Source organism: Malania oleifera, chromosome 13, assembly GCF_029873635.1.
Source record: "Malania oleifera isolate guangnan ecotype guangnan chromosome 13, ASM2987363v1, whole genome shotgun sequence".
Classification (NCBI taxonomy): Eukaryota; Viridiplantae; Streptophyta; class Magnoliopsida; order Santalales; family Ximeniaceae; genus Malania; species Malania oleifera.
This window is the reverse complement of record NC_080429.1, coordinates 76999823-77015334: the sequence shown is the minus strand read 5'-3', so window position 1 is coordinate 77015334 and position 15512 is coordinate 76999823. Positions and strand designations below refer to the sequence as shown.

Here is a 15512-nt window from a genome sequence, read left to right as displayed (position 1 = left end):
TGCTCACAACCGAGATAAATTGGAACCTCGTGCTATTAAATGCGTCTTTATTGGTTACTCTCCTACCCAGAAAGGCTACAAATGTTATGACCCAGTCTCCAAAAAAATGTTTGTTAGCCTTGATGTCACTTTTTTTTTTTAAACCACTCCTTATTTCCAGAAGCACTCTCTTCAGGGGGAGAAGTGGAGTGAAGATCGGTTCTTTGATTTCTTTACCACTAATCTATGCCATCTAATGAGTCTTCCATTGCTTCATTCCCTAAACCAACTATTGCGTCTCCCATTGCATGTCCTAACCTACCACATACAAATGATCACTTAAACTCAGGGGGAGATGCAGAAAAACAAAAGGAAATACTTGTTTACTCCAGAAAGCCAAAAACAAAGCATAGGGAGAATCTCATACCTGGGCACCAAAAGAGTTGGAACCGGTGATAGCTCCGAGCAACCATGAGTCAACGCCCAGTCTTGATCAGGTAATCAATGATCATGAGCTTTCTTCTGATAAGTCTACATCTGATGGCATAAATTTACCCATTGTAGTCAGAAAACAAACTAGGTCATGTACTCTATATCCCTGGTCAAAATACATGTACTATAAAACTCTATCTACAGGGTATCGTACTTTTACCTCTAACCTTGACAGAATAAAAATTCCAAAAGATATTCAGGAAGCTCTGGAAAGTCTTGAATAGAGAGAAGCCGTTATGGAAGAAATGTGGGCTCTTGAAAAAAATGATACTTGGAATGTTATGAACTTGTCGAGTGGAAAGAAACCAGTTGGCTGCAAATGGGTTTTCACAGTGAAATATAGAGCTGATGGGACAATTGAACGATATAAAGCCAAACTCGTTGCAAAAGGATTTACACAGACTTACAGCATTGACTACACGGAGACATTTGCACCAGTGGCAAAACTAAACACAGTTTGGGTACTTCGGTCATTAGCAGCTAACTTAGATTGGCCACTACAGCAACTAGACATTAAAAATGCATTTCTAAATGGTGAGCTAGAAGAAGAAGTCTACATGACTATACCACCAGGATTCAGTAAGAAAGATGAAGAAAACAGAGTATGCAAACTCAAGAAGTCCTTGTATGGACTCAAGTAATCCCCAGAGCATGGTTTGACAGATTTGCAAAGGTAATTAAAAATTAGGGATATCGACAAGAGAAATTAGATCACACTATGTTTTTCAAACAGTCTGAAAATGGTAAGAAAACAATTCTGATAGTAGATGTTGATGATATAATTCTAACCGGAGATAATATAGTGGAGATGGAAAGATTAAAGAAAGTCTTAGCAGCTGAATTTGAAGTTAAAGACCTGGGACAAATGTGATACTTCTTAGGAATGGAAATTGCTAGATCAAAGAAAGGTATCAGTGTCTCTCAGTGAAAGTATATCCTTGATCTTCTAACCAAAATTGACATGCTTGGATGCAAAACTAGTGAAACCCTAATTGAAGCAGTAAGAGGGTTGAAGAATGTGGAATACTAGTTGAAAGAGAAAGGTATCAGAGATTGGTTGGTAAACTAATTTACTTATCACACACTAGAACTGACATTGCATTTGCGGTAAGTGTTTTAAGTCAACATATGCATTCAACGAGAAAGACTCATGTAGATGTTGTGTATAAGGTCCTCAGGTACCTCAAGGGTTCTCCAAGCAAGGGAATCTTCTTTAAAAAATGTGAAAGCAAGGAAGTCGAAATCTTCACAGACGCGGATTGGGCAGGATCGGCAGAAGACAGAAGGTCAACCACTAGATATTGCACCTTTGTATGGGGAAATTTGGTAACTTGGAGGAGTAAAAAACAGAATATAGTGGCTTGAAGTAGCGCTGAAGCTGAATTCAGAGCAGTTGCACAGGGGATATGTGAAGGACTATGGTTACGGAAACTCTTGGAAGAGCTACAGGTTTCGGTGAAATTTCCTATCAAACTCTATTGTGGCAACAAAGCAACCATCAATATCTCTCTCAATCCAGTTCAACATGATAGGAGTAAACATGTGGAAGTGGACCGATATTTTATCAAAGAGAAGGTTGAAGAAGGAATCATCTGTATAACTTATGTACCTACCAAGGAACAAACTGCAGATATCTTTACTAAAGGGTTAGCACGACAGAACTTTGACGATTTCATTGGCAAGTTGGATATGACTAATATCTATGATCCAACGTGAGGGGGAGTGTTGAAATCCCGAGTATCCTTGACAATATTGAGTAAATTAGGAAAGTGAGTAAATGTAAAAAATTGTGCATTATTTTTGTAGAAAAATTGTTTCCTTGTTTAGAGTCTTTGTTTGTATTATATATTGTAAGATTGGGATGTACATATTTTAAGAATTCAAGAAATATTGAAATTGAATTCTGCTCACAAATATCACCTGAGTTTGAACTACAGAGATCTTCAAGGATTTCTTCCATAAATGCCAGCATTGAATTTCTCAATGAATTATTTTTCCTGTCCAAGAGTTGGATTTCATTTTGAAGACACTCTTTCTCCAACAACAAAGTCCTCAGTTCATCATTTTCTTCCTTGTCAATGCCCCTTTGAAAATTTAGGCACGAGGAGGTAAATATTTCCCTGTACAAGAACCACAAGCACCAATTTTTTTTTTATGTTAGAAAGGTACAATAATGATATTAATGGAAATTTAGGAAAATAATATCGTATATATAGGCAAATATTGTGGGGAAATTTAATCATAAATGATATTTTGAAGATTAAAGAATAATATATGTTCATTTGAATAAGCACTAAATAGTTTTGTTAAACTAGATTTGATGTCAATTAATTTCAATTATTCGTGATTTTGCTTTACAAATCAATAATTCTGATAAAAAAAATATTTAGGTGTCAGATGCCAACACCTGCCCAACATGAGTCAAACGCGTGTCGGAAATTTCTTTATTTATTTTTATTTTTAGACATGGCTGAGATGCTTCCCGATATGGGGAGGACATGTCCGGGACACTTCTTTCAGCAAAACACTGCATTTTGTTGAACTCCCCCCCCAAAAAAGAAAAAATCTGTTAACAAAACTTCCCAAAAAAATAAAATAAAATTGAGAGTCAAGAAACTAAGAGTCAAGAGGATGCCAAGCTTGCACGGCACAGTTGGACATCCAGTCCCCAAAATGCCCCCCTCTCTAAAGCCATTGCAAGTTTGCCACTCCCTGTTAATCATTTTTTTTCATGCCCTTGAGCTGTTCTTTTTTGTTGTTGGACCAATACTCTAATATGAATGTACTTGATGATTGCATAACTGTTTTGTAAAATACCCAACTGATACTTGTGCTCATATTTTATTTTAAATTTAATTTTCCTCAATATTTGTCATCTAAAAGGAAATAATGCCTAAATATATGCTTAACGTATTCACTCCATGTTGTATCCTCATTCTCTAAAAACTGCCATATTGTATCATATCTACCTCCTACGTCGACATCTTCCTAGAGCAGTAGTGATAAAAAATGCCAAGTACGACTCATAATAATCTATCCTCCGGGACATACCATGAACCTTTCACCTTCTAAGGTGTTAATTAACCTACTAAAATATCATCATTTTTATTAAAATTTAACAACTTTTTGTCTCCTATGATTCCTTTATAATTGATGTTTTAACAGCTCACTCATTATCATTTTTTTATCAAGGACTTCACAAACATTATTGATTATTGCCTTATTGGTATATCAATTATAGTTCAATTAGAAAACAAACATATTTAGATGTCAATCATACCCTCTTATTTCAAATATATGTGCCTGAAATGTTTTGAATTGCTGAGTGAAAAAGAAAAAACAAACACATACATACATTTTGGATCTCACTTGTACCATCTAATTTCAAATGAGTGTGCCTATGAGTTTTGGGCTGATGTAATTCTTACAGCTTGCCACCTCGTCAATAGGATGCAGTTCTCCAATGTAAAGTACCATAGTCAATTCTCCTTCCTCATGAACCAACATTTCTGTTATCACTTGCATTTGGTTGTGTCCAGTTAAATCCTAGTGTTGGAAAACTAGACCCCTAGCATTGTTTCTCTGACCTCTGCAGATGTGATGCTCTTTGTGATCAGGCCGCGCTACTCAGAATTTTTGAGTCTGAAAGACCTTGACGACTCCTTCACCTTGCCTAGTCAAGTTTCGCTTACAAATTCTGTATTGTTTTCTTTGCCTAGCCCTTGTTCCTCTGTGTCTTCATCTGCACTTATGCACTTAGGTCCTTTGGTCATGTGGATCATCTTCCCTCCCAGACATGCACACAGTGATACCATAAAGAAGTTAAGTATCTACCAGCTTCTGGTGTAACATATTCAATGTTAAAGATCCCATCTCTTCTGACAATCTAACATAGACCTTCATATTGCTATTCAAAAAGATAAGAATACTAAAACTCAACAACCTATCTCTAACTTTGAGTCTTATAAATCTTTGTTCCCATCCTATTACTGTTTTGTTACTGTGTTACCATCCATCTCCATTCCGAGGTCTGTATTTGAAGCTTTGTCTCACCCTGGGTGGAAAGATGCAATGAAAGAAGAAATGTTTGCTTTGCAGGTGAATGATACTTGGGAATTTGTTTGGCTTCCTCCTTGGGTGTACACTGGCTAGTATATAGTGTGCACTATAATATAAACTGATTGAGAAATAAATTAGAGGCAACAGCTAGAATCATGTATATGGTTTAAATTATTCCGATACATTTTCACCAGTGCCTAAGATCACATTTGTGCATTTATGTATATGTCTTAATGCTATTTATATGTCTTAATTCTATTTTCATTTGTCAATACACCAATTTTGATGTTAAAAATTGGAACAGCTGCCCCCGAATTCATTGCTCAAGGTAGTCAAAACAGGTATCTTGCCTTAAAAAGTCTTTATATGGCTTGAAAGAATCTCCTCGTGCATGACTGGGGAGATTTAGTGAAGTTGTGATTGATTTTGGTCTTCAGGGAGAACAGGACATCATGTTGCAATTTATCATCATACAGATGCAGGAAAAAAATTCCTGATTGTTTAGGTAGATTTGTCATCATGGGCAATGATTGTTTGGGCATAAAGCATCTGAAGAAAATTTGTGAAGTCCCATACTAAAGATTTGGAGCCATTGACTTACTTCTTGGGAATTGAGGTAGCACGATCAAGAAGAGTTATATCACAAAGAAAATACGTTCTTTGGTTGGATGAGACAGGATTGTTGGAAGTCAAATCGATTGATACTCATCCTATATATAAATTGATGGATGGGGATGAAATGTTAGCCGAACGTGGACAATACTGAATACTTGTGGGAAATTTGAATTATCTTGAGTCACTAGGCTTTATGTCTTTTGCCACTAGTGTTAGTCAGTTTCTGGCCTCTCTTCAACGATGTAGTTATATGTATTTTGAGATATATAAAAGGTACAGCCGGTAAAGGTCTTTTGTATGAGAGTCATGACCATACTCTAACTCTGATGTAATGCAAACTGCAGAGGGCCTCCAACTGACAGAAGATCCACAGCTCATATTGCGTGTTTGTGGTGGAAATTTGGTGCCTTGGAAGAGCAAGAAACAAACTGTAGTTGCAAGATCAAGTGCCAAATCTGAGCACAGGGCCAAGGGTTGTGCTACATGTGAACTGATTTGGTTGAAGAAAGGAAGTTGGATTTCTACATTCTTAGTCAATGGAATTGATATGTGATATTCAGGCAATACAGTTTTCATCGGAGGACTAAGCAGATTGAGGTTGACTGTCACCTTGTTCGAGAATAACTTTTGCTAATTTATCAAGACCACTAAAATGAAGCCTGAGTATATACTAGCTGATTTGTTTACCAAGTCCAATTAACTTTTGCAGAAGCTTATCAAGACTGCTCAGATGAAATTTGAGTATCAATTAGCTGATTTTTTTAAACAAGTCCCTGGGTGGTGCTTGCTGAATTTATCTATAACAAGTTAGGAGCATACAATATGCATGCCCCGCTTAAGGGGAAGTGCCACAGTATTACTGTGATAACCGTACCCTTTAGGTCATGGTAAATTTAAACTACTATAATAAATTAGCATGAACTTGCTTTGTTTTGCATTAAACAAATTCATACTAGCCATGTTATTCATTAATTGAGTTGTGCCAACTGATATTGGGAATTCCATTTCACTTATTAGTGGTAGAAGGGGCTTAGATGAAAGAAAATTATGAGGGATATGCTAAAACACAAGTAGCATAAGAGTTGGGGCAGAGAGAGAGAGAGAGAGAGAGCGAGAGAGAGGAAAAAAAAGATGGGGCATGCTGAAACCAGGTGTGACACCTGGCAGCACTACAAACCAGCAGATGAAACCTAGCACACAGATGGCAGCACTGCAGGACCCCTGTTGCTACCAGCTGCTGCAGTCGTGCCATGTTTCCAGCCTAGAAGAAGACACTTGGCAAGCAGCTGGCAGCAAGTAGCTGCTGTCTTGACCCTTTCAGCCCTGCAGAGCAGCCTCAACACAAGAAAGAAGACCACAAACTCTTGCTGTAAACCCTAGTTCTAGAGAGACAGAGGAAGATATAATAACCCTGCATAAAATCAAGGAAATTCAGAGAAAATCAAGAGAAAATACAGGAAATTCAGAGGGAAACTTAAACTAAGTTGAAGAAGCTGAAAGAATAAAGTGGCAGATGCGTTGGCTCGACAAAGTGCCATGAGGAGGAATAGTTTGTTTACAAATAGTAGTCAACTTCTTAGAGTTATCAAAGGTTTGTATAGATTGGATAAGATGGGTACGGCTTATATGAGGTACGTTTAGTTGGTTTCCTTTTGGTATTGGTATAGGATTGTTTTCTTCTTTTGTTTGGTTTGATGCATGGGGTGTTTTATTGGTTATTTGTAAGCCCCAAGTGTCCTTTTGTTTCCACGACATTCCTCCGCCATAAGTGAGGGTTATTAATAAAATTAAGAAAGGAGGTGCCACCCTCTTTTACCAAAAAAAAAAAAGTTGAAGAAGCTGAAAATCAGGGTAGGTTTTTTCTTTTTAATTTTCATTTATTCACCCAGGGACTTTGGGTATTCAAAGGAAACAAGGGTAGAAACTTGCATAAAGTTGAATCCTAATGAGGAAGATTTAAGCTTGTTATCACTAATTACTTGATATGGCTGCATAATGCATATATGTTTTCTTTGGTTATCATAATTGCATATCTTGTTTAGTTGGGAAATTTTCATTTGATAGATATTCATCTTGTAAGGATGATGGTTTTACTTGCTTTGTCAAAGCTTGTGTATGCATATGTTGAATTGTTATTATATGAAATAGATGGCACCATGTGTTGTGGCTGTGATATTATGGATTGAGCAAGTAGGGATTGTGTCTCCCTTTGGCTGAAAGGTCCTAAACCTCCGAAGGTATTTCCGCATTAAGCAGTAGTTGGCCAAGCTGAAATTTGGCACTTGTTTGAGATAAAGTGCGCACTTAGTTGGGAGGCTGCTATATTGAAAAAATATATGCAAATGCATGCTATTTGGATGTTTTGCAATGGTAACTTTAGATGAATAGATTGCTGTAAATAAAGAGTTTGTTCATGCACATTGCCTTAAATATGTTGGGGGGTGGATCTACGAGCAACAATCGCACAAGCAAAGTTACGCAAACAATAATGCAAGACCAGATTTATGTGGTTCGGTCCATTGTGACCTACGTCCACGGAAGCACTCACAATTTACTATAACCGGGAGAATTACAAGGAGGAGGAGGAGGCTACTGCCCTCAAATCCACTCTCTCTCTCTCTCAACAAAGATTCACTCTGCCTCACACAACACTCTGTTCCTCGCACAACACACCACACTGCGCTACACTGCACACCTCTCTACAACAACACAGCTCTCAGCACACACACACACAGCTCTCTGCTGCACACACACACAGCCACACCCAATTCTACATCTTGCCCCACTCACATACATCATGTATATATACACATAGGAGGGGGGAAAGTAATACAAGGTGGCTGCAAATTCAACATGGTAGGCAGCTGTTTGGTGGCCGTCGGTTTCCAGCGTCAATGATTGCCGCTGGGTGGTGCGGCTGCTGACTCCAATACGAGCCACACCCTAACAATCTCCACCTTGGCAAGCATCAACTCCCAAGTCCGCAGCTCCACCTTGATATGAACTCAATCAAGGAAAATCTTCAAAGCTTGGTTCAAACGTCTGAACCATGCAAAGAGCACTGCCTTCTTCATTGGCAAACCAAACTCATTTATTCGTTTCTGACAACGTGCTACTATCATCGTCCAAGGTCAAACCACCAACCACTGTGGTTCCCATCAACTGATATAGCCCACGAGACTCCTTCCCAGTAAATATCATTGAGTCACATCGGGTCACCTCCATAGCTCCACTTGTGACAGAGATTTGGTAACCCTTAAAATCCAACCGACTAAGGGAGATCACCAACATGTGTCTTCAACTTCACAGATCCAATCCCGCTGACATCGCATGAAGACCCATCACCAAGTGATACAGTGCTGCGAACTTCTTTGAAAGAAAACAAACATGAACTGAACTCTCAGAGTCCAAAACCCATCCATCATCGTTTGGACTACCATGAGCATTCATGTTCTTTCTCATCAATTTTCGGCATTCCCTCTTCATATGGTCGTACTTCTTGTAGTATCGACACTGCACATTTCTTTGATTGATTTGTCGATGTAAGCTGCTCGCAGTTACAAGGACCTCATCATTAACATGCCATGTGGCATGCTTCGTGTTGGCCTTACAAGGCTTAAAATCTTGTTATCTTGTTTTGATGCTAACAAACAAGTGAAATTTAATGTATTTGTGTGAGTAATGATATTTCAGGGCTCATATATGAGAAAGCAAGGTCAAAGTGCTCACAAGGATCAAATGAAGCTTAAAAGAGTCAAAGCATGGATCTAAAGATGATATATGAAACCTTGAAGAATATGAGGACATGAATGAGTTGTTGAAAGCCAAGGCATATTAAAGTCAAAAGAGCCAAAGAAAGACAAAATGAGAAAGCTCAAAGAATATGGAAGCTTGAAGAAAAGATGAACTTAATCCAAGGACAAAGCATGAAGATTCAAGAACCTAAAATGAGAAAGGTTTTAGAAGTTTTCATGTAAGTACTTTAATGTTTAAAATATCGTTTGAAATATTTTGGAACTCTTAGGTTAACTTCTGAGACCTAAATACCTTTTAAAATATCTGGAAAATATTTTTATAAAGTCAAAAATTATTTTAAAAAGGTTAGAATCATTTTTGAAATGAAGAGCATCAAAAAGAGTTTTTCCAATTGCTGTCAGTTTTTATACAGCCGCATTAAGATGAATGTTTCTCTATCTAAAACTCATTATTTTAAAAAGTGTTCAATATGAAAGTTGTAGGATTTTCTCTTAGCTTTCTTTTGACACCAAGAACACCTAATTTGGAGTTATACAGAAAAAGTTATGGTCAAAACACTGAAACAGGGTCGCTGCTGTCAGACATCTGAACACTGTTCATGGTAGGGACTTCAGATGACTGAACAGCACACAGAACGACCTCAGACGTCTGAAGATTTTCTAGACAGAATATAAAGAAGGCAGTAGCAGTTCAGATGTCTGAACTCGCAACTTCAGATGTCTGAACACTGTTCAATGGGCAAATTTTTTAATTCTAATATTTTAAAATATAGCCGTTTTGAGCTCCAATTTTTCTAATAACTTGGGAAACTCTCTAAGGAAACTTTTGCAACATGAAAACAAGTTTGAAAGCCTATAAATACATGGTTTTGCAAATCAAAATACATCCAAGAATTGAAAAATCTGTTTTGAGAAGCTGAAAACACTCTTGTTCCTCCAAAGTTCTCTTGCTCACTCATTGCAAATCTCTTTTGCTAAGATATTCTGAAGTGCTAATCCTTCCTCCACTAAATTCCTACTGCTAATCCTCATCTAAGAAGGATATTGGTGAATTGTACACTTGAGCTTCATTGTATTTCATATTGATATTTTACATTCAAGTATATAGTGCTGAAATTGTACTAACTTGCTCTTTGAAAGAGTATACTTGTACACAGATTATATCTTGTTTTCTTGTAGTTCTTTGACGTTCCAAGGATTGTTTGGACGTTGGCTAAGCAAGGGGATATTGCTTAGAGAGGCGGGCTCTAGCCTAAAGGAGTGACCGAACGAGGAGACATCGTTTGGAGAGGCGGGCTCTAGCCTAGTGAAGGAGTGTTTGAGTGTGGGGTATCACTTGTAATCAGGTTTTGTTCCACCCGTCAACGGAACAGGTTTAGTGAATCCTTTGGTGGTTTGCCAAAGGCGAGGACATAAGCTGGGTATAAGCCGAACCTCGTAAAAATCTCCGTCTCAATCTCTCTTTCCCTATTCTTTATTTTCAGTGCATAATTAAATTGCGTAGATGGTTTAAATTTGAAAATCATATAAACTACATATATTTGGAAATCAAACAAACTTAAGGTTTAATTTTGATTTGGGTTGCGGAAACCAACAAGGAGCACGTTGGTTACACCATATCTTGCGGAAACCTTACAGGAGTACGTTACTTGGTTAACATCCCAAAGATAAATTTACCAAGAGTTTATTTGAGTTCTAAATATTTGGAAAGAGTGATTTGATTCATCTATACAGGGCTTTACATCAGCAAGCATAAAGTCTCATTCACTACAGGGCCTGGTTCAAATTTGGCAAATATAAACAAACAACCATCTTCTTGAGTTGTTATATTACATAAGAGTTGTGTATTGGCTTGTTTGTTTACTTTCTAATTTTAGTTGATTGGTTTGGTTGAATGATTGATGTTTGTATGGTTAAAAATTAAGTAAAGAAACTAAGTTCTTGAGTGCTTAACAAAATAAACAAATCAGTCACGAATTGGTTAAAAGAAATAAAATAAGTTTAAGAATTCTAAAAAGGAATTAAAAAGAAAATTTTAAAAGCCAATTCACCCACCCTCTTGGGAAGCTATTCCTAATTTCACTCTGATACATTGACACCATCTCGTGTCTTCTTTTCTTCTTCGTATCGTTTTCGATCTTCACAGTCCCTCTTGAAGTGCCGCTTTTTATCACACCAACAACCTACGACCTCGCTCGTATCTCGTCCTCCTGATTTTGAACGCCATTGTTTACCTCCGAGATTTCGATCTTTGCTTCTTCCTTGTCTCTCACTATTAGCCACCAAAGCTTGCTCATGAGAAGTCACAATCGGCTTTCTTAACGTCTCAGAATCTTGAAGAGATGCCATCACATCATCTAACTTCAAGGTATCCTTCCCCACGAGCAATGCAGTTACCAGACCATCAAATGAAGCTGGTAGAGACGACAAAAGTAGAAATGCCTTATCCTTTTCATCAATTTTTACGCCGGGGCTCAACAACTAGGTCAAAATCTTGTTGTAATCATTTATGTGATAAAAAAGACTACTTCCCTCGTTCATTCGGATTTGATAAAGTTTCTTCTTCAGAAACAACTTATTGGTAAGGGACTTCAACATATATCTTTGCTTCAATTTCTTCCAGAGCTCCATCGGTGAGGTTTCACCTAACACCAAATATTTGACTTCATTTGCCAGACACAATCGAATTGTGCTGACCGTCTTCATCTCCAATTCGGTCTAGTCATCATCTTTGATATCATCTGGCTTCTTCCCAATCAATGGCTTGATCAAGCCTTGTTGAACCAAAATATCCTTCACCGTGTTTTGCCACAAGCTGAAGTTGTTTCGTCTATCAAATTTTGAAGTGCTAAAACCTGCCATTCTGCTCCGAATCTCACAAAACTGACACAGCCAATGGCTCCGAAATGACCGAAAACCATGTAAATGGTTCAAGCTGTTCGAAAAACCGATGGCTCTGAAAAGCCCAGTCAAACTTCAGGTCAAACCAGTCAACTATTCGTCAATTTTAACGGAATATTCCTAACTTCGTTAATGGTCACTGACGCCGTCTGCTGACGTGGCATCGGGGCCAACCTCCTGTGGGGCCCACCTGTTGACGTGGCACCGAGGCCCACCTCCTGTGGAGCCCACCTACTGACGTGTCCTGTGGGGCCCACCGTGGGTCCCAGTTGCTGATATGGCATGGTCCTGACTGCTAAGGTGGCGTAGGTCCCCTGTTGACTGTGCAACCGACTCAGCATTGACGTGGCGCTACGTGACCGTGGACCCGCTGACGTGTCTGCTGACTCAGCGCTGACGTATTGCTGACATCAGTGTCTTCAACCTCCGAAGGCTCGCCGTACGTGCGCCGGCGCATAGGAGCGCGTGAACCCACCTTTCGTTCGTTTGCCGACGCGTGAGAGCACGTGAGCGCACCTACCAATCACCAATCGGCATGTGGTGGCGCGTGTGGACACGTGGCGATGCGGTCTTTCCATCATTGGCATGTGTGAGCGCGAGTGGCCTCGTCTGAGCTCCATTCAAGCTCCGATTACTGCCGTTGGCTTAGTCTCGACGAGAGGAGCGTTGTGGTGGTCTCAAAAACGAGTTTTGAGCTATTGGGCAAAGGCTCCAATCTGGGAATTTCGCTCCGATCTAGCGATTTCGCTCCAACCTCGCTCTGATACCATTTGTTGGGGGGTGGATCTACGAGCAACAATCGCACAAGCAAAATTACGCAAACAATAATGCAAGACCAGATTTACGTGGTTTGGTCCACTGTGACCTACGTCCATGAAAGCACTCACAATCTACTATAACCGGGAGAATTACAAGGAGGAGGAGGAGGCTACTACCCTCAACTCCACTCTCTCTCTCTCTCAACAAAGATTCACTTTGCCTCGGACAACATTCTGTTCCTCGCACAACACACCACACCTCACTACACTGCACACCTCTCTACAACAACATAGCTCTCAGCACACAAACACACATCTCTCTGCTGCACACACACACAGCCACGCCCAATTCTACATCTTGCCCCACTCACATACATCACGTATATATACACATATGGGAGGGGGGAAAGTCATACAAGGTGGCTGAAAATTCAACATGGTAGGCAGCTGTTTGGTGGCCATCGGTTTCCAGCGTCAACGATTGCGGCTGGGTGGTGCGGCTGCCGACTCCAATGCAAGCCACAACCTAACAAAATAAAGAGTTTATTCATGCACCTTATGGTTATGCATGCATGTAAGAACTCATATGTTAGGTATTGAAATCCTTATTTGAATAAGGGGGAATTAAGAATGTCTATTGAGCTTGTGGTTGCTCACCCTATTCCTTAATAATTTCAGATTCGAACTGAAGGAGAGCTCCACTTGTTAAGTTCTCAAGAGACTACCATTTTTGACATATATTACAGATTGGCAGGAAGACAATAAGGATGCTAAGCAAGTGTTCAATTTTTGACAATTATGTATGTAGACTAGTGAGTGAAAAATGTTGTATGTAAAGTACAACCCAAAGTAAAGAGCTTGTCACTAAATGAATAACGCTTTTAGTTGCTTATGAAATATACATATATAAATAAATAAATATATATATATATATATATATATCTTGTGTTTTCAACAAATGTTCACTATTAATTAGCTTTTCAACTTCTTTCCAAATGATGTGCTTGTATAACAAATTCTAGCTTGGGCTTAGTGACTCCATTGGATTTTAGATGGAGTCACGGACACACCAAAAACAGGGACATGACAATTACATGTGTCAAACAATATTATTATCCTTTTATGTATATAACATTTATTAAAAACATAGTGCAGGATCAAATCAATCAATTATCCGAAATCTCTTTTTACTACTCTATTTATCCTAACAAGAAGAATATGGAATTCATTGTTAAATGATTATATAAAAAAAAGGTTTTTAATTGAGCTAGGGTTTTCAAATTTGTAGTTGAATTCTTACTTGGACAGCCATATTCCTTAGATGTAAGTTATTCAGCAAGGTTAAATGGTTCAAAAAATGCCACAATCCAAAGATTTTAAACAAACTTATGTTAAACTGAGATTAGGTTTTAAGGAAGCTATGATAACCTGTAGGGTTCCAATCTAATGTTATTATAGTACTACTATGATTGTATCAAATGGACAAAAATTATATTAAGAAAAAATAAACTAAACTGATAAATCATAACTTACCCTAAAAGCTAAAGCTATTAATTGTGTGCCAACAATATATATCAATACTTACACACTCAGGCAAGCGCAGCCAAATAGCACATGGATTAATGACACTAGTTAGGAGAATAATTAAATGTAACAAATAAAAGATATTGTCGACAACAATAATGAACACATGATGTCTCCTCAGCCCTTTTCTTTGGAAGAAGGTAAGAAGAAATATATTACCTTGAAGGGGCAAACACAGAAGGATTAAAACGGAGGATGCCCACTAACAAAAAGGAACTCAACAGAACACAAATCAGCGACAAGCTTCGTGCCATAGCACGTGCCATATCCATAAAAAGGATTATCTGGATAATTACTTTGGATGTTATGGCTGTATTACTAATTAAGCATTGTTTCTTGGCTCCTAAAGGTCATAGACGGGGGCAGCCCACGCAATTTGTGTCCTTACATCATATCTTGCATTCCCAACAGAGGAGGGCCATTTCAAGTCTTCAATGCAGCTTGAGAAGTTCTGTTACAGTGCATTTCCTCAAGAATCTTATAGTAGACTTCTTTTGATAAGAAGCATTCAAAAAAGAAACAATTGACCTAAGCATGGCTCTAGTACAATGATCAGTCACCACTTGACCTATGAGCTTAAACTATCAGGTTCGTTGGTTGCAATGTATGAAAAAATTATAATATAAATGAAAATATTGCACTTGTCTATCATGTAAATATCATTATTGGTACAAGAATTCAACAAGCATTGGAAGTGAGGAGTACAAAAAAGGAAGAGTCTTGATAGTAAGAGAGTTTAAAATGATTACAATATAACCATCTAACTACATGGACTTGCAAGTTTTTATGTCAGCTCTATGATGCAGTCATTATATTGGAACAGCTCATTCTGCGCATATTTTGACACCATTCATTATTATCTTAATTAATATTGAGAGCTTGTACATGAGAAAACTACAAATACTAGAGAAATTCAGTAAAGATCTATGAGTTAGCTTATGATAAACAACTGAGAAAACAGTTACAGCATCTCAGTATAGGATTATATAGGATCCTTATGAATATCAGTGAGTAAATAACTATGTATACTTCTGCAGCCAGATGCCTAAAGATTTAGCAATATGGAGATGATGGGGATGAATGCAATCATGCTACAATAAGATGTATTCTAACATCTCTCAGTGTGCGTGCGCATGTGTAAATCACATCCCAAATGTATTTTGATGTTGAATAAAGGAAGGGGTCACTTATTGGTTTAGGCTTGCATGAGCATCACAAGTACACAAAGAAAATCCCAAATGAATTTTGATGTTGAATAGAGAAATGGGTCAGTTCACGAGTTTAGGCTTGCAGGACACATTTCCCTTTCTCCCCCCCCCCCCCCCCCTCCCCCCCCACCCCACACCCCCCGCCCCCCAAACAGCCAAAT

At 38.4% G+C, this 15512-nt stretch overlaps 1 protein-coding gene across 3 annotated transcripts in view; it reads right to left on the bottom strand.

The window, feature by feature from the left end:
• The window catches only part of LOC131146345 (uncharacterized), a 67434-nt gene that overhangs the window by 46645 nt on the left and 5277 nt on the right, over positions 1 to 15512 (bottom strand). For all 3 annotated transcript variants that reach the window (XM_058095908.1, XM_058095910.1, XM_058095909.1), the window contains exon 4: positions 2392 to 2591. In XM_058095908.1, coding sequence (XP_057951891.1) covers positions 2392 to 2591 — 200 coding nt within the window. The remainder of the gene's footprint in view (positions 1 to 2391; positions 2592 to 15512) is intronic.